Source organism: Rhopalosiphum maidis, chromosome 2, assembly GCF_003676215.2.
Source record: "Rhopalosiphum maidis isolate BTI-1 chromosome 2, ASM367621v3, whole genome shotgun sequence".
NCBI classification, from domain to species: Eukaryota; Metazoa; Arthropoda; class Insecta; order Hemiptera; family Aphididae; genus Rhopalosiphum; species Rhopalosiphum maidis.
This window is the reverse complement of record NC_040878.1, coordinates 2,014,751-2,035,827: the sequence shown is the minus strand read 5'-3', so window position 1 is coordinate 2,035,827 and position 21,077 is coordinate 2,014,751. Positions and strand designations below refer to the sequence as shown.

General features: G+C 27.5%; 2 protein-coding genes across 3 annotated transcripts; both read right to left on the bottom strand.

Moving 5' to 3' along the window:
* Positions 1 to 207: 207 nt before the first annotated feature.
* LOC113550966 (glucose dehydrogenase [FAD, quinone]) lies at positions 208 to 5,490 on the bottom strand. 2 transcript variants are annotated; one of them, XM_026952942.1, is made up of 6 exons: positions 5,090 to 5,490; positions 4,228 to 4,455; positions 3,895 to 4,065; positions 2,590 to 3,308; positions 1,637 to 1,924; positions 208 to 1,050 (listed from the first exon to the last, which is right to left on the bottom strand). In XM_026952942.1, the coding sequence occupies exons 2-6, from the start codon at positions 4,424 to 4,426 to the stop codon at positions 562 to 564; spliced, it is 1,866 nt and encodes a 621-aa protein (XP_026808743.1). In that variant the 5' UTR covers positions 4,427 to 4,455; positions 5,090 to 5,490; the 3' UTR covers positions 208 to 561. The 2 variants fall into 2 exon arrangements, with proteins under 2 accessions (XP_026808743.1, XP_026808744.1); XM_026952943.1 differs by lacking the exon at positions 5,090 to 5,490 and adding an exon at positions 4,533 to 5,046.
* Positions 5,491 to 6,883: 1,393 nt separating this feature from the next.
* Positions 6,884 to 8,959, bottom strand: LOC113554376. The gene is made up of 4 exons (XM_026958193.1): positions 8,825 to 8,959; positions 8,124 to 8,312; positions 7,255 to 7,539; positions 6,884 to 7,179 (listed from the first exon to the last, which is right to left on the bottom strand). Exons 1-4 carry the CDS (start codon positions 8,891 to 8,893, stop codon positions 7,150 to 7,152), a joined length of 573 nt encoding a protein of 190 aa, XP_026813994.1. The 5' UTR covers positions 8,894 to 8,959; the 3' UTR covers positions 6,884 to 7,149.
* Positions 8,960 to 21,077: the final 12,118 nt, after the last annotated feature.

Here is a 21,077-nt window from a genome sequence, read left to right as displayed (position 1 = left end):
AGAATAAAAATTATATTTTTTCTAAAATATGTTGTAAAAAATTATGTTTTGTGATAAAAAAAAAAAAAACAATACAACTTAAAATATTTTAAATTTTCGTGGTAAAACGTATTATGATTATAACAGCTAGATTTTATTGACTACAAAAGTAAAAATAATAAATAAAATATATTGCAATTATCTTGAAAATAAATTTTGGATCCAATTATCTAATGAAATATTATATAACTTGGTACTAATAATAGTAGTAATACTACTGATCAATATGTGATATAATGTAAGTAATGTTTATTTATGCATTATAATTAACTAAAATATGTACTTGTCTTGTTAAGAGAGGGCCCGAAAAAATTGTAGGCGCCCCCCGAAATTCAGGTCTGCGCACGCCTATGGTCGGGATGACAATAATACCTTTAAATAGTTACAATATACTAATAGAATAACGAAAAAAAAACAGAAGAAAGAAAGAAATTGTCGCGGTAATAATAAGTTATTATAAGACCCGGAAAAAAACAATATTGTAGACGTTCGCGCTCAATTTTCAATCACAGTCGTCGCGTGTCACCGTTTCCTGCCCAGCCATTTCTCCTTGATCATGTCCGCGGCCTTCTCGGCGATCATTATGACCGGAGCGTTGGTGTTGGCGCTGACCAGCGTGGGCATGATGGACGCGTCCACCACCCGGAGACCGTGGATACCGTACACCCGGAGTCGCGGGTCCACCACCGCGGTCTTGTCCCACTCGGGTCCCATCTTGGCGGTGCCCACCGGATGGTATATGGTCACGGTGTAGTGCCGGACCATGCATTCCCAGTAGGCGTCCGTATACCGCGGTATCGTAGCGCAACCGGGGAACGGTATGTCGTGCAGGCGACTGCCGTACCGGCGGAACGGCGTGGTCCGGGACATGGCCACCACGAACTTGACGCCCTCCACCAGCGTGTCCACGTCCTCTTGGACCGTCAGATAGTTGGGCAGAATTCTGGGATACATGGACGGGTCGGTGCTTCGTAACAGTATTTCGCCTCGACTCTTGGGCCTCAGCAACATCTGTAGATAAGTGCAAAACGTTGATTATACGGTTTTATCACTGAGCAACGTCGCAGGACTCGCGTCTGAGGGGTGAGTAGATATCTGTGATTTAATAGATACCTATTGGTCTAAGAATGTGACTAGTTTGCGTCAAATAAACTAATAAGGATACAACGAAGAACGTTCAAATATAAACCGTTTTAAAACTATGGTGAACATAACACTATAATTTCAGCTAAGTCTATGAAATAATTTTATTTGAAACGATTAATAATAAGAAAATTATCAAAATCGGTTTATTTAACAAGTTTATAAAATATATTCCTCGAATACTACCGAAGGTAATAGTATAAACGTCAGAAAAAAAACAGTATAATGAACACTGTGATAAATTTCTACAAACGATACATGCATTTGACTTAAGTGAACAATTCAGCTAAACAAAATTTCGAATATTATAATATTGATATAAAAATGTTTCAATTCAGCAGGTTTATGAGTTCATGAGGTATTTGAATTATTAGCTCTTATGTATTTGGCGATCCTTACACACTCCGTGAAAAACCTATTTGTTTTTCGTATTTATTCAAGACATTTCACTTACAGGTATAGCAGACCACACGTCTCTGTTGTTAATCGGTTCGTAGACAGATTTGTAAAACTCTTCTTTCAACCCGTGTGCTTTCCACAGTTGTACACCGCCATCAGAGTTGGTGGAACCAGACACAAAATGTAATTCGATGTCCGGTGTGTCCATTGAATGATTAGCATATTTAGTGTTGATGAACGCCAATCCTTCGACACCGCCCATGACTGTCAACGGTCCGTCGCCCATTGTAGCATAGTTTAAAACCGTTTGGACGTTTTCCACTCTCTCTTGCGTTAGCGACACCTGTACAATGAACAAAAAAGGACGCGGCTATATTATTTTAGTTCAATACAAAATTACTGTAACCAGAAAATTATTTGGGGAGGGACAAATTTTAAAATTGCATAACAACACACGTTTAATTAATAAAAATTGGTTCATTAGCTAGTAAAAATTGAATAAATAGCTTCACCAGAAATTATAATTGCAATTAATTAAGGAGAATACATTTTTAAAATATATAAATTCGATTATTCGATGTTTAAACCTTCCATTAATATAAAAAAGCAAGTGTTCTAACTATGGCTAAAAACTGGAATCCTTAACTAAAAAATCTAAAATGTTACAATAACTCAATTCAATTTCTTTAACTTGTTAAGGCAACATCTAACGTGAAAATGTTATCTATACTCGTGGTACAGATCTGTACCATCAGTTCTGTATTATCATCGATGATAATTTATTGTATTTTTACTCGATAATAATGTTAATAAAACGGTTATTTTAATTTAAATAACTAATTATTTAAAAAAAAAACTAAAAGAGCACATGACCCCCTCCTTCCCACTGGTTACACCAATACCGCAGTGGGCCTATACATGCGTCAACCGTCATTAATTTTAATCGAATTAAATAAAACGACGCTTTTATTATCATATTAAATTGATCAATGTGCACAATAATATCACCTCTTTGTTAATCAGAAATGCGAGGCCACCGAGTCCGATGTGGTCTTGAAGATTTTTGCCGACATCTAAATCGGCTAGAACGGGTATACCCATTTCCGTCAGATGGTTCTTGGGGCCTATGCCCGAAAGCATGAGCAGTTGCGCAGAACTAATGGAACCCGCCGACAGCAGCACTTCTTTGTTGGCCCGGATAAAATGTCGCGTGTTGTCCTTGATCATTTCGACGCCGAACGCGACTTTCGTCTCGGGATTGATCGCCACGCGCGTGACGTGAGCGTTGATGGACACGTGCAGATTCTTCCGCAGTCGGGCGGGTCGCAGGAAAGCCTTTGCCGTACTGCATCTGGCTCCCCTCCTGATGGTCCCTTGAGGCGTCATGAATCCGGTTTGCCGTTCGCCGTTTATGTCGCGGATGTCGTAGCCCATTTCCTGGCCGGCCCTGACGAACGCGTCGGCCAACGGCGTTTTGTACGGCGCCTCGGACACCGTCAGATATCCGCCCATCGAATGGTACGGGGTCCGCGCCAGGTACGGGTTTCTGTTGTCTTCTGATTTTTTAAAATAGTAGAGCACGTCGTCGTACCCCCAACCCGGATTTCCTTGATTCAGCCAGTTGTTGTAGTCCATTTGGTTTCCGCGCACATACATCATATAGTTCAACACGCTAGACCCGCCAAGCACTTTGCCCCGAGGCCAATTGCAACGTTCATCTTTCATAGCTGTAATACACATGCGTGTTTTCCATTTATTATGTCTGTAGACGAATAGTTTTATAATCATTATTATATCGTTGTTTTTTAAATAATTTTACTTTAACATCATATTATTATGTATTATACATACGCATGCGTGCGTCATGCGCTACTTAATAAATTTTTTTTTAACATCTTTAGTATCAAGCGTCTATGAAGAAAGAATTTTAATATTAAGTTAAAATGTTAAGAGCTATTTTTTTTATAATTACAATTAAATAACCAAATATAATTAATTTTATAAAGTTTATGACTAAATTTGCTGCAAAATTTTGCAATTCATTTTTAAGAAAATTTTGTATTGAAAATATAAAAATACCCAACTTAAAGTATCATTCATGTTGATTTTCTAACTATAGAATAGAACTTTATAAAACCTCAAGATTACCACTCTTCAAAAGAGTGTGGTTGTGTAGTTTAATATACTAGTATCTAACATTTAAATAATACTAAATCATTTATATTTTATACCGTTATAACTTAAAAAATTTTAGTAAATTTATCAGAATAAATTGAGTCCACAAATATCTATCTATATTAATTTATTACTCACCCAAACATGCTGTATCCTGGGGTTCGGCTTTATATTGCCAATCGAGCTGGGTGAGTTGCAAGTAGGCAGCCAACAAAGGCACGTCGGATAGTTCAGTTTCATCTCCACCAGCTTCTATTAATAATACACTCCAATCTTCGACTTCGGTCAACCTATTCGCCAGCACCGCACCTGAATAATTAACGGTTTTTTTTTTTATATATAAATATTATAAATAATATATCATTTTGAAGAGTGAGTCCCATCGCGATATCGCAATATGAAATATTACGAAAGTACACCACGTATAGGTATATTATAATATTATAAGAAAAATATAAAATATGTTTTCACCTGCCGATCCAGCGCCGACTATAATAAAATCATATTGGTCAAGAAGCAAATTTCCGGGTTGATCTATAATCCTTGACTCGGGATCATTTACCTCGTAGTGGAAATAAGCAATAGCCGCGACCAAAACGGGCAGGAACCAGGCCACTTGCGACGCGGCCCCTGCAATCGCTCCGATGGGTAGAACTTCCACGCCACTCATAAGTACCGCATAGTATCACAACAGCTAATCTAAAAACATAAACAAGACACAAGATGGGTCGCCGTGGATGTTTGAGGTCACTATCACTATCGGTGGTGAAACTAACCGATGCCAATTGCCAGTATTATATTTTATACCATGTACGGCGGATGTGGCGAAGAAGAAAGGAACGGCGCCCGACGTGACAGCGAGCACGTAGACGTATGTTATAATAAACATGTCGCTGTAACCTAATTTTCAAATGTGCAAAGTCGGACGGACAGGATATAAAAAATATGAGATGATAAAAATGTGCGGTTTTTTTTTTTTTCACGAAAACTATATTTCAGTTAAATTGGTTCACGTGATAAAAGTAGATCAGATTAATAATAGCACGTACAGATCGTTCATTATACCTATCACAATATATGATTTACTGCGATATATTTTTCTCGCGGAACACGGCGGGTTCGATCACTCGAATTAGTTTTACATGACGTCATAATCGTTAATAGTCTCAAGATTCGTCAATTCATACAGGTGGGTTCGGAAATATGTTTTGAATATTATAAACACGATTTTGTCCTTCACGGATGTACAATACGATGTTTAAAATAATTAACTACGTCATTATGATATGTATAATGTCTTTGTATACAACAGAATATATCTTAAATCACCTACCAAAATGTTTTCCGGTTAATGTTTTTGTTGTATGCAATGAAACGTTGCTTCTGCGACGTCAAGACATAACTCAGTCGATAACGTATAGTGTCAAAACAAATGCATCGGCGATTGACGGCTCACGCGACGATTATATCTACATAATTTACGTAATTATATTACACTACATGTCGATAACGCGCGAACGTTAGAGTGATTCGCGAATCAAAGTGAACACAATAGACTCACGCAGGTGCGTTAATGTCACCTCGGCAATGAAATAATTAATTTAACGATGGCGATATTAATAAGATGATACTGTACAATATCGGTAAATCGAATACGTACAATATAATATAATATACGCGCGTTCCTGAGCAGGTTACGAACAACGGACAACCTACCTCCTCTACACGTCCAGATCAACGACCTTACGCACTGACATTGAGATGAGTATACCTACAGAACCGCGCGCACATATATAACGGTATTCGTACAAGACACTTAGACACCCACCTCTCTTTTGCTTTACGAACCAGTTTGAATTAGATATAATTACGTAGGTATACGGTGGCGCTGCGGCGTGTCATCACGAGCCCTAACAACCGGAAAATTGGATAAACCTTTTCCATTTCTCTCAGACGGATGATTGCTTCCAGCGCGATCGGGACTACTACGAGTATGACGTCAATTCGACTACTCGGTCGGGCAAAACATTATAATGGATTTAAACTACATTTTTTCGAATGGATATTTTTTTTTTAATATTATTATTAAATGATCGTGACAAAAGTAATTCACATCGAGTGATATTCACTGAAGTTAATATAATTATTTCGGATCAAAAAATATACTTGAATCACACTATATTATGTAGTAGGTAACTACTTGCCTATATACTAGAGTAAACTTATAAAATATAAAAATGAGATACTTAACTTCAATGTAATCGTGATGTATTTATTAGGTTCGTTATAATTATTACAAGCCGATATTTTTTAGATAAATATATAAAATATGTTACATACCAAAAAAACGAATTTCCTGCTTTGAAAATATTGTTATTACGCTTTTAGTCAAGACTAAATCGTTTTATTTGTAGTAGAGTTCTTTTATCGGGTATCGATAGATTTTAATTTAATATAATAATTATTCTTATAAGTAGAATAATATAAATACATGATGCATATGCCTAAACAGTATAGTATAAAATAATTATAAAACAATTACATTTAAATTAGATAATCCCACGTTTAATATATTTAACACAATATAATGATATAATTATCATTAATAATGTAACATCATTAGTGAAATGAATATTATATCATTAATTTTTCGAAGGACGTAAAACAATATAATTCTAAACTAATTCTAACTAATAAATATTTTCATAATACATATTATAATCACTTGATTCATGAAGTATTTAACAAACATTATAATATAATGAATCTTTTTCATAGATACTTGTGTTAAATAACTTTAAATATTGAACAAATGTAAACTGTTATTTTAAATAATATACCTACCTAAAGTACACACGTGTGTATACATATTATTTTATTACAAATCGCTAGTCGCGTAATGTTTCCAATCATTATACATTTTTCTTTATTAAATAATCCATAAAAAGTTTAATACATTTTATCTGTTTGACAAAACAAAAATATAATAATATTATTATTTATGTTATTATAAAGATCAGACGAAGATATAAATAATACTATAATATTATTATTACGAAAATAACTTTTTTTTTTTAATTGAAACATAAAGTAAACAAATAAACTGAAAATCAAAAATTCCTTTTGCGTATTGATAAAATATTATAAAATACATATATGTTTTCATAGGACAAGTTTGAGAGGCAGGTAAGTTTATTTGTACCTTTAATTATAGTAAAAATATCTTTGTAAAGTATACATGTATATATGACAAGATAAACGTTATTATATTATAATAGCTACCTAGGTATTGTATTAAAAAAAAAATTATTTCTTTATTATGTTATGAATGAACACTAATTTTATCATGAACTACAATAATTAATAGACACATATTTTATTTTTCACGCTTCATTACATTTTAGAAATTCCAGAAACTTGATCCTGAAAATAAAACAAAACAATAATATAATACAGGTAGATAGTTAAGTTTACCCTCAAGTACTATCAGATTAATACCTCTACGGAACTTGCATATTCTACCAACTTAGTGACAGAGTTTTTAAGCAATGATTTGAGTTCATCGAAAATTTTATCAGATTCAATTGAATCATCATTGTAATTTTGATCAAATCCAACAACTTCGTTCAATATATAATCAATAGTGATGTAAAATTTTCCTGTTGCTTTATCGGGCGTTTTCTCGGTCACGTCAGAAACTTTATTTAGTCTTTGCAAAGCGTCCAACCAATTAGTCAATTGACTTTTTAATATCCATATCTTTTCCGACTTTATATCATCGACCTAAATAAAAATAAATACAATATTAATAACACCTTATTATATTTAATGACATAGATTCGTAATAAAATAACGTCATTTAATATGGACAAGACTAACTTGCATTTGTCCGCATCCAATTTTTAGCACTCGTGCTAGTTAGCTCCCCAAGTTAAAAAAATAATATTTTTTTTTTACTAGTTACCTCCTGACGTAACATAAATTACATTGTAAACGAAAAAAGTCTGTGTACTAAATAATACTCTTGTTTATTTTTATACGCTGATTAACCAAAATGTATGTAGATACTTTCATGGCAATTTACAAATATTTACCTGGATATATAGATTATTATTAACTTACAATTTAAATTTAAACCATGGATATACAAAATATATATGTTGGTATCTCACGAGTCACATCAATAGAACATCCTTAATTTGTGTGCACGTTTAGTTATCAACTATTGGCATTTGGCATATTATTTTGGTTTGAATATGTCTTAATCATTATTATATGTTATAATATTTTAATAATTACTTATAATTTTATATGTGTAAAAACAATTAAAAATGATTACCTTACTCATTTCAAGTTATACAGAATACCTGTTTAATAATTTTAGACAGGTCATTTTCCACGAACTTTGTAAATGTATCGAATGCTTCGTTGGTAATCGTCTTAATTTTTTCATTTTCTACGCCATATGATTCTATTTTTGACAAAGAATTTTTTATAGAATTTTGGGCATCAACTATCCATTGATTTTCAGTGACTTTAATCGGTATGCTACTATCCTAAACACACGTGTAGATAATATATATATTAAATATTAAGTAATAAGTTATAACGAACAAGGTATTTCAACACCTACTGGCTTAAATAAATTATTTCAATAAGCCATATCAATTTTGGAGCAAAATAAAAATGGAAATTTAAAATATGCGAGTGGATCTCATGCAATTGTCAACTAAAATTAATATTAATAAGTTCTATGGATCAATTCGACTATTCAGATACCTTTACACATAACACATACGCTTATATATATTAGTATATTACTTACGCATTGGTAGTATAAATAGTTTACAATTTTAAATGTATGTTTTATTGTATTTATAAAGATAACTATTTTAATATTAACTATTGTCGCTCAAATATAATGATGCCTTAAGGCTCAAGATAATTAAATTAAACACATATCATTGCCTAACCTACTAAATTATACGTTTTTAGAATCGGGTAGTTAAAATATTAAAAATGTATAAACTGGATTAGTAGGTAATGACTAATGATTTATATTACTTACTTGCGCGGTAACTAATGTTGCCACCACAAACAATGTTGTATACACAATGATAATATTTAAAAAAGCCATCACTGTATATACAATTATTTTTCAGTCTAGTCGTGACTAAAAATGTAAAACTGTCAATTGAGACAGCCAAGATTGATACTCCCTTTATATACTAATTATCGAGTAGAGAATAGGTGTATGTAATTTAAACTTGGTCCCCACTATAGCCAGACACAGAGCAGACATTTTCTAATACATAACCATTTCATAGGTAGATGCTCATGTTATCTAATATAGTAAGTAATATGTTATCGAAATAAAACCAATACAGCTATTATTAGGTATTATTATAAACGGAATTTATTTAAGTTTATCAATTTAATTTTAATCTTAAATTTTAACATGAAATGGTTATTTCTTATTGGCATTTTATTTATTTTATTGGTATTATAATTTATAACCTATAGGCATTATACAACTATTATTTATTACAAAATATAGAATAGGGCGAATAGGCGCTTATATATATTAACGTAAACTATGTATCATTTTATCATACATAAAGGCATAATTTAATGGTCTCTATAAACATAAATATATTTTAAGCCCTTATTATATTTACAAAAAAAAAAATTAAGATGGTGAACCTATTATTTAAACCAGTATAATATACCTACATACTATATTATATTATTATTTATTACTAAAATATTATGTTAATATACCATGTTTACGTTTAATATTAAATATACCTACTTGCCTAATTTGAAATTTATAACTAAACAAATAATAAGTAATTTAATAAAATTATCCGAATATTTCTAACAAAAAATTATTAATAATAAGTACTTATCTACCTAAGTGACCTAACTACTTTAAATAATAGTTTTATTTATTTTCATATAATTGTGTGCTTATTTAACGTTACTTCTTGAGCAAATATGTTAAACAATAAAAATAAGAGTTTTATTTGATACAGATCATCAACTTAGATAAATGGATATAATTTTATATTTAAATAAATTACCAACATTGAAAAATATAATTTTATTTTTATTTCTGTATAAACAAATGTTCAGAGAAAATTGAAAAATTCTATAGATACAAATTTTTTTAAGTGATATTTATTTAAAAATAAGTGTATAATCCATAAATTATTTAATTCAAATATTTATTTCTATATACCTACATCTATACAGTATTTTTTTTTAAAACAAAACCAGATAGGTACGTATATAACTACAGTTTTCAAAATACAAAAATATAAATATAACATTATTTGTATTATTACGTACAAAATAGTATGATTTTCAAGTTTTGAATTTTAATATCTTTCTACTAAATAATTTTATATTTTTTGTAAGTCAAAACCTACGACAGCAATAGCTGTATTGAAAATGAATAAAAATAATGTAGTACCTACATTCATTAATATAGTAATACTAGTAATAGCAGTATATAATATTAAAAAAATATAATTTATTACGAATCCTTCTTATAGCTTTATTACATTGTTATCAAGAATTTGTCACCTGCAAAAATATATTTACATTCTATTTATATGTATATATTTTAATTCTGTAAAATTTGAAATGTAACTATTTTAAACAAGACAGTATAAATAGTAGCTGGTAGGTGTAATTCATAGTACAAGTTTGTAAAATTTAGTATCTACCTACCTAATTAGTTATACTTATAATTAATTACTAATTACTAATTAGTATATACTATAGTAATTTAAAATTATAAATTGGATATTTTTTTACTAAAACAAATAATAATAGTTATACGTTTTTTCATATTGTTTTTTGAATACCTATTTACTCAAACTAATTTTAAAATTCATATTTAAATTTTGACTTAAGCACGAATAACTGCTTAAAAAAATTATTTATTATACAACAAACCGAACGTGTTTGGCATAGGTATTTAAAAATATTTTCTTTGGTCTTTACAAAGGACTTAACAGACCATTATTGGCATTATGATTCGATTTTTTTGTATAAAGCATACAAAACATAAGTGTGCGACACGGGTTTATTACGCTATTTATTATAAATTAATAAAACCGTTTTTAATTTACTTTTTTTATTATTTATTAAATTGTATTTAGTTGTGCTAAGAATTAATTTATTAGAACATACAAAAATGTGTTTAATAAATTATTTTTTGTTATCAAAAATGTTTTTCAGCTAAACTTTTACATTTTCAAGTCTTTTTTGTTGCATTTTGCTGGTTAAAATGCATTTTTTTATAGCATTATTGGTAATTTTTTAATGCCTTTATTGTAGGTTTTAGTGCATCATTTTCCTAGCCCTAGTTATGACGTACATTAAAATATTAATATAATAAATAATAATAATATTAGGTTAGGTTAAAATGATGCATAACAAAATTTTAAAAATTAAAACAGCATTAGAATTTAAATTACAATCATTTTCTCCTCCTGAAAAGTTTAGTTACGACCCGTTTTCTGCGGCAGGCGATGTACTACTGCTTTGTTCGTTTTAACAAAAAATGAAAATTTTTCAATAACAGTGTACACTGAAGTGTTTATTTTGGGAAAGTTTCAGCATACACTCTGTTTGTTTTGAAATAGTATAGGTTTAGTGTGTACACAATACACTATCCACACCAACTATAAAGTGCAGGTGTCGTACTGTAGTATTGGACTTACGGTGTGGACTGTGGACCCAGTTATCATAAATATATTTCCATATCACTCGCTCAAAACCGTATCTGAGAGGAGTCTAAGGGGTCTGAACCCCTCTGAAATTTTTAAAAGTAAAAATATTTTAGTTGTGAATATTGACTAAACATTTTTAGCATTTATATTTTAAAAAAATTTTGGACCTCCCCCTAAATTTTTTTTCAGTTACGGTCTTGCACTCGCTACATGTCGACCACGATTAAAAATATACTATGATTCCGATATTAATGTATTTCATTTCCGATTTAAACAAATGTCAAATTCCCACACCTGAAACGTTTATTTAAATTGGCACACCACACACCACACCGTCCACAACCAACACGACTTCCAACACACTATAGTATTAACATAGGTTTTTAAAACAAACAAACCATTAACTAAGAAGATTAAAAGTTATGGAACAAACCTATTAAATCAATCTAAGTATTAATAATACTGCGGATTTGTCGATTATTATTTATTAGTCCGTGACAATTTAAAAATCGACGAGAATTAAAAAATAATTCACTGATGGACTGGCGAGTCTATAGTATGCACTATGCTGCGTATAAAAATTCATCCATCATTCATTTGAAAATTTGACATACGTGGTGTGAGCTCGTCAGCTAGGTAAGTACACGTTATTTTTTTCCTAATCATTTCTGTCCATTATTGTCACATTGGAGACCGACCATTGTTATTTATTTTGTTTTTGCGTTCGAGACAATCACCGTGTTTAATGTGGCTATTATTATAATATTATACATTAGACGGTACTATGTTTAGTACAATATTGTTACGTTGACCACCATTCATAACGCCCTATCGTCTTTATGTTTAAAAAGACGAACACATGTACAAAAAAAATTGCTTTAGAATATCGATATTTTATTTATGTTTAAGTACAATATTAATCATTTTGAAAATATTGCATACTAACAATTCTTTCGACATTTTTCTGGATTATTTTATTTTCTGGTCTTACAGACCGTGTCTAGAACGGCTTTCGTCTCCAATGTGTATAGTTACAAATAGTTAAACGTAGAATTAAGGTTATTATTGTTTTCGGTAACTTTTAACAAAATAACTATTAATAACTTTGTAACAAAGGCAGTTTAGTTTAGTTTAGAGTTTTTTGATTTTTTAATTTCGAAAAATTGTATTTTTTAAATATATTATTATATAAGGTATTTTGTTTATATTTTACAATCTAGTCTTATTTAAAAAAATAAGCAACTTCGATAAAGAGAAGTTCTAAGTGACATATGAAATTTTTGAAGAAAGAAACCAACCATTAGTGACACTAAGTGACACTACCTACGTATTTTGAATTTCTATTTTATTTTATTTATTCTTTTGTTACAATTCGTTTATTTTTAAAATTAAATTCGTTTAATGTTAATTTAGAGGGAGATGGTATTTTGCGCCACATCTAAAAATTAATTTTAGTAATTTGCGCTACGACAGAAAACGAAATAGAATATGTAATCCATACCACACTTTTAACTTCATTTGTTGGAATTTAAGTATACTTATATACATTTATTTATAACTATTATATGGCTAAATTTTATACATTGGAATAATACTTATTTGATACTTTTTTTTAATTACCTTTAATAATTTTCTAGAAATGTATAACTATTAAAATTAACTTGATTGATCAATGATTAAAAAACAATAATATGTTATTTTGTAAAAAAAATTGTTTAGTTATTTAAAAGTGGCGCAAATTACAATTTGAATAAGGTGAATAATGGCGCAAATTACATGAATATTTTTTTTCTTCAGGTTGTTTTTGACACAAATTACATACGCCCGATTTAGAAGATTGCAATACTATCTTCGCTTTAACTGTCTTGGGAAGGTCGTCTTTAGCCGTCTTTCTGAAATGGATAAGGTTGATACTTTGATAGATTTTTTATAAAAGGGTTAGAATGAAAAGATAGTTTGTTATAAAATCTTTTGTAGAAAAATATTGCTTTGTCAAGTACTGTTGTTACGTTTAAGTCATTTAAGTCATTACGGAATGTAAGATCAGAAACAAAGAGTGTTAAAGTGTTAAAGTGTTACTGCGTTAGTTATTTTTCTAAGGGAAATATATTGAAAAGTTTAAATTGTTGTATGTTTGATTGTTTTGCACTACCCCAGAATTGAAGCCCGTAGGTCCAAATGGATTAAATTATAATTTAAACTTTAATTTATCTCAGTAAGTATCAAAAGTATTATATTATGGTTTATAAATATTTTACTTATATGAAATGAAAAATGTATCTTAAATATTTAAGTTCTTATATACTTAGTTGTCAAAATAAATAATAATAAAATATTATATTACTGACATGTTAAAATACCTTCATAAAGAATTGATATAATATTTTAAGTTAAATACAATTTAATGAGTTCTTTGCTTTTTCGTGGGAATATTATAATTATAGAATATACGATATTATATCTTACATCGATTAGAAACATTTGAAATGTTTACTGTATAGGTAGGTAGATATTAAACAAAAAGTAATTGATAAACGTAGGTGATTAGGTACCTTTATAGCTATACGGTTACCTATACAACTATAGGTGTATAATTAACAACTTGCCTTCAAACGGAAGTTTTTTTAAAAGTATTATGAAATCTGAAAACATAATATCTTTATTAAAGCATTTATATAAAAGAATAGTATAGGTAGTTAAGTAGGCACCTAATCCGCTAATCGCAATCTTGATATACCTATACTTCGTGGCTCGCTACCTACGTTTTATTTTAATTTGTAATGCGATCGTATTAAATAAAGTCTTTTGCTTATCGTAAATTAGGTAGGTACATAATGGTCAATTTTCATTTTAATTAGTTAGTTATCAGGAATATACATTTTTGTGAATAATATCATATTATTATAATATGTTTATTGTTTATGTGTATCAACTAGCAGTATTCACTAACTAAATATAGATATTATGAACCCAAAAAAACGATAGATATGGAAAAAACGATAAGTTAAAAAACATCAAATATGTTTTACATAAATTCATATAATTAATTTATAATTAAGTTAATTATCAAATTAAAATATCAAAAGTATAAATAAATAAATAATAATAAATCATAAATATCGTATAGAATATGATGCATATGCTATAGCTGTTAAAAACAATTTAAATTTATAAAAACCATAAATATAATTTTCAAGCTAACTGTAAAATTATACAATACATAACATAAACTATAAATAAAAGTATAAAACACAGTATAATAGTTCAGTTAATTAACTTATATTTTTCAAGTAATTCTTCATTCTTTCACTCTGTATGTAATAGTAACCTGTAAGTAGGTACTTTTTTTTTTTGTATTGGATCGAAATCATGCATTACATATTATTACATACTATATGAAAATTAACAACTTGATTAATTTAACCCAGAAAGCAAAGCTTATGATCGACTAAATAAGTTACAATACATTGACCAGTATTAAAGAAAATAAAATAAAATATTACATGTTAACAAATATAACTAAAACTAAGTTTTACAGATAACTATCTGATAAAGTTACACAATAAAGTTTTTATTTACACAAATTCGCTTAATAACCAATTTTTAACAATTATTTTAATGTACAACATATTTTCAGATTTTAAAGTGAAATGAACCTACCCTAATAGTATAAATAGATATATATTTTGATGCAAGTAAGTTGTAATTAGTAATTAACTATAATAGGTAGGTACAACTATCGATTTAAAGTAAATCAAGCTAGAAATTCAAACTATACTTCAATGACGAGTTTGAGAACGAAAATTTCAAATGCATACCTATGTTTGCTGATACAATTATAACATTAATTGAATAGAAAAATTTTTCATTTTTATATACCTGACTATATTTACAATATTATAAAATTTATAATAAAAATGCAAATGCAATTATCTAGAATAAAAATTACGCTTTTATTTTATTATATATATATAAATATGCCTACTGCCTACTATACCCACCTATCTATTTTATACTGAATATTATTTAGATAACGTTAATATATTATTTTCTAAAAAAAATTATACTAAATAGAATAGGCCAAATTTTCCACAGTAATAAAACTCTTTTTTGCTAATTTAATAAGTTTACTATTTTTCATACCTGCTTATATTGGATTTTTCATGTGAATATTTGCATGCATTGGTTAATTTGGTTGTAAGTATTTTATGAACTTTAACTTCTATAATATTTATGTAATTCTTAGTTATTACATACCAACAAATATTCCATAAAACTAATTCGAAATAATACAATTCTTCATTAGAATTGACTAAATAGTATATAATATGGCATATTCCCTTTTACAGTTTATTGATAATTGGTATTGAGTTGAGTATAAGTTAATACATATACATATTTTTATAATATATACAATTTTTTTAGTCAAAAATTAGTTGAAATTACCATATTACTAATAGTAATATAAATATACAATAAAATATGACTTAGAAATATAAGCTGACAGACCACTTCTGCTCAAAATTGTTTTTAGTATAGTACAATAATTAATTGATGGATTCTAATTTAACACATCCCACAATACAAATACCTATTCAATAACAAATTAAATATTGTTACATACAACATTTATAATACTACAGACCAACTTCCCTGAGTTTTTAAATTAAAACAAGCATAGGATATTAGAAGAGTTTTAAGTTTTAAAAATAATACTTTGTAAATAATTCAATATTGCACAACTTTTTAATGGATAATATAATAAATAAATAATCTTTTGTATGGATATTTATCAATGTTCTATAATTTTTTATTGTTGACACACAATACTAACGAGCAAAATAAATTGTACAAACCATTTAACAAATAAATAATACATACCACAATATATTATAGTGTTCAATAATATTATTAAAAATGCAACAAAAATCTCACATTGTATATTAAATGTGAAAATAATACAATAAGTATAAATGTTAAGATAGAGAATAATATATGTAGATGTTCATAAATAAATTTAATCCATGAACGTGATTATAGTGAAATGTGTTTAAAAAGTTGATTACACTTAAACAATAGTCTAAAAGGGAAAAATTAAAAATATATATTAACACATACATTACATAATATATTTGGTAGGTACACACAGCTTAGTCATTATAACTATCAATTACACAAATTTACACTAATACTTTAAAATAAAGTGAATAAACAATTATATTAATAATAATAATAAAAACAAAAATAATATTATATTATCATAAAAATAAATAAAATATAATAGAGTAGGTATACATGTTTAATACAATAATATAATATACATCAATCACTTTAATTTTCAAATTTAATTCATAACATATTTGATGATTTTGAGACTATCTCCTTATACATTTACTATTTCAGATTATTTTTTATTAAGCTAATAAGTAATAACTTTATATATTATATGTTTAAAAAAAAACATACAATTTTATTAATTATTACAATTTAATTTCACTCATAATATATGAATAATAATACATAATATAGTTAAATTTTAATATAAATATTTATTATTTATCAATGTACAAAAGCCAAAATAATTGTATTCTGCATATTTATTTTAAATTTTAGCAAGATACATTTAAACATCTAAAACAATTGATTAAAAGCAATTTTTTTTATAAAAATGTATATGTATTATTAGTTATACCAATGAGAAATTTATGTATTTTTACTTTATTTAAAAAAAAATCTATTTGAATTAAATGAAAATAATCAGGATCTAAAGAATCTAAATATTATTTTAAAGTAATATTACATAAAGTACTTATGAAGTATAAATACATTAAATATATATAATAAACAGAATAGCTGTATAAATATTATTTTAGTTACTTTATACTTTTATAATTAAATATTAATTAGATTAATATAGAAAATTTAACTTCAAAGAAAGTACAAATTAAAAAAATGTATGCATTTCAAAATATAATTACAAATAATACATTTAATAAGAAAATTAATTTTACAGAAAAATAAGAATAATAAATTACATAAAGAAAATGCTAGTAATCACAGATATTAATGGATGGAATTTATTATTTTCCAAATTCAGTTTTAAACAACCACGTAAGCAATAAAAACTATAGCAAAAAGAAAGATCAATACATATGTATTTAATAAGAATAAAATTAAATTTCACGAAAAAAATTATATTTTTTCATATATCAAAGTTAAATTAGAACTTGACATAAACTACAAAAGATCAGTTCAAAAATAAAAAATTGCACTCAAATTTAAAATGGTTTTATCATATTTAATCACATTTAAAAAAATTATAAATGTTTCCTAATTATAATTATTTGATTGTACATAAATACAAGTTGTCTTAAGGTATCTCTAATATAAACAATACAACCACTATAATCATTTAAAAATAATGAATTATGTACATACACATTTAATTAATTATATAATAATTAGATAAATGAATAATCTTAACTGCCTATATTTGATTTGATAAAAAATACATTTGAATACAGAATAGAAACTATTTACTATTTAGTAATCATTTAATATAAATATATATCTACAATAAGGATTGATAATGTTAACCCATGATAACACACTTCGGATAAAAATATATATACCCCATATTTAATTGTTGATAATTTATATCACCAATGAAAATAAATCTAAAAATTTGTACATTTTTGTAACTTCATTACTAATAGTTTAATTCCTATATTAAGTTGTATAGAACAGCGGTTCTTAACCTTTTGTAAATCACGGACCCTTGAAAGATTTTTAGAAATTGCGAACCCCCCTTGCCAATTTTCTTATTTTTACAAAACATTATATGTTATCATAACTAAAATTATAATAATTATTTTATATTAAAAATTACATAAGTTAACATAACAAGACATACATATTTATAATTATTTTTATTGCACTTAATTTTTCATAAAAATGTAATATAAATTATATTATTTTTATATTCTTAAAATTTAATTTTTATTTACTTAATCCGATAATTGGTGACTTGGTGTTGCATTTGAGACACAATTTTTTGAACATCGGGCTTAATACTGGAAAGCTTTAATTTTAATTCAGATTCTACGATATCTATTCTGTTTTATTCTTAATATAAAGAAATGTGGAGAAGGCTTTTTCACACAAATAAGTTGTAAGGAATGGAATTAAAACTTTCAGGGCTTTACTTGATAATTCGGGATAAACTTTTTGAAGATGAAATCAAAAATGTTCCAACAAATTTTGATTGAATCATATTTCTAAACTACTATCTGTAGAAATGTCTATAATGCTGTCTTTTACCAATGATGTCAGTTACAGTTCATGTATTTAATGAATATAAATTTCAAAAGGTTGTAGAATCCAATTTCTACTTATATCTGGAACAGAAAAATAATCACAGAAAGTATGTTGTATATCAACCATATGTTTTATGAAATATAAAGAATTTTTATCAGAAAATTCTTCTTCAATTGATTTAATAACATTTTGGAGGTTTGCAAATGGATCGTAATTCTTTGTTGATAAGCGGACGCTCCATAATTCCAACTTTTTCATCATTGCTTCAATCTTATCTTCAACTTTAAAAATTATAACATTTATTTCTTGAAAACTTAAGTTGAGTGCAAAAAGTAAATCTGATAGGTATGCTAAGGTAGCTAACCAAGAATAATCATTCAAGCGTTCACTCAACAAATACAATTTATATTTGATAAAAATAATTTTACCTCATCTATCAATTCATATAGACAAGAGGGCATTTTACCTCAGGATAACTAACAAATTTCAGAGTGCAACAGAAGTTCATAATTATGCCTTTTTAAATTTAGCAAACGGTCCATTTTAACTTAAATGTCTTAAATATAATATGAAAAATATTACGTATGCAATAAATATACCACTGCTAACTTAAGTGCGGTTCCCCAATATACTTTATATGAACAAAAAAAACTGATAAATAACTATTAATAATAAAATTATTTAGTATCTAAAACTGTAGATACTTAATTGCATCAAATTCCTTTAAATTCCGTTGTCAGTGTAATAAAAATAAGATAGGCCTTATAATTAATTATATAATAAGATAATATTAAATATGACAAAAATAAAATAATGACTCAACAATATTGTAGTAATGAATTCATGTCACATATTGACTTATATTATATGTTAAGGCTGCTGCGGATCACAGGTTAAGAACTGCTGTTGTAGAATATATTTTTTTAGTCAATTTTACTTATCTTGTTTGCCAGCGATGTAACTACATGAAGAAAGGGGTGATGTGATGATATATCACCTTATGAACCTTTATTTAACCGTGTTAACATTATTTTTTTAATTTATAACATTTATTATTTTGGTACACAAATTGTCACATGTTCTGTGAATTTGAGATCAGACATTTTCTATTCTAACTATAAACAAATTATGATAAAGAATCTAGTACCTATCTAAATCCAAAGATCCAAGAAAATTAGACTGATAAACAAGTATGAATTACTAAGTATATTATAATAAAGTATGAAAAATTGTTTTACACTTGACACTGTAACACTTGGTAAATATACTAAAAGGGGCAAAATTAAATATTTTAAAAATAGGAATGCAAATTGGAAAAACTTGAATCGATAAAACAAAATAGCATTAGAATATAAGTACACTCGTGAACCATTTATTTATTTTTTTTTTTTTTTGTAACGTAATACCTAATTTTTTGTGTTAGGGTGGATAAAAGAGTACTATTTTCCCCCCTCAAAAGTACCATGGGGATAATTTTTACACCCACATAATCCTCCCAAATAGCATCTATAGTTTTATTATGATCCTGGTTAGCCCACAATTTGCTTTATCCATTAATACCTAATTACTTATAGTACATATGTTCAATACATAAATGAGTATGCAAAACTGAAAATATGTCTTGTTTGATTTCTGCAGGAATATTTCGCGACATTTATAAATCGGAATGTTTAATAATTTCTGGTGTATATCCACATTGTTATCATAACTCATCAAAAAAAACTTTTTCGCAGCTGTCTCGTTGGAATTTGAACAATTTTAAACCACTTTTAACTTCATTTTATCATCTTAAAACTGTATTATCTTTTCACTTCTTGTGTGAATTTCTACTTCCATTAGGTTAAGTCACACGAGACAAATAAACACTTGCATCGTTTTTGTGTCTTTTTTTTATAGTGGCATTGTTTATGTTAATGATTTCGTGAACAATATTCAGACATGTCTTGAAAATACAACATTAGTGCAGGTATGATACTTTTTAAAAAAATTAACCCAAACCGAGCATCTTCTCATCATATTATTATTATTACAATTAAAATCTTTATTATTTTCTAACACACAAAATTTGGTAAATTTTATGTTTTAGTGTTTTTACCCCCGACAAATGTTTATATTTTTGCAATTAAGTTGGTGTCTATGTGTGTTGTCAAAGGTTAAATACTTTTAACTTATACAAAAATTATAAGTTATTATTTTTACTAACAATTTTTCTAGTAACATTCTTATGACTTCAAAATAAAATATGAACAAAAATAAATTTAA

Excerpts from the sequence above, each read along its gene's own strand:
- LOC113550966 (XM_026952942.1), bottom strand. The coding sequence starts at position 4,426 with ATGAGTGGCGTGGAAGTTCTACCCATCGGAGCGATTGCAGGGGCCGCG. Across the intron at positions 3,309-3,894 it reads CCAGGATACAGCATGTTTGG|CTATGAAAGATGAACGTTGC; the intron begins GTGAGTAATAAA and ends TGTGTATTACAG. Across the intron at positions 1,925-2,589 it reads CATTTCTGATTAACAAAGAG|GTGTCGCTAACGCAAGAGAG; the intron begins GTGATATTATTG and ends TTCATTGTACAG.
- LOC113554376 (XM_026958193.1), bottom strand. The coding sequence starts at position 8,893 with ATGGCTTTTTTAAATATTATCATTGTGTATACAACATTGTTTGTGGTG. Across the intron at positions 7,540-8,123 it reads TGTCTAAAATTATTAAACAG|GTCGATGATATAAAGTCGGA; the intron begins GTATTCTGTATA and ends ATTTTTATTTAG. Across the intron at positions 7,180-7,254 it reads AATATGCAAGTTCCGTAGAG|GATCAAGTTTCTGGAATTTC; the intron begins GTATTAATCTGA and ends TTTTATTTTCAG.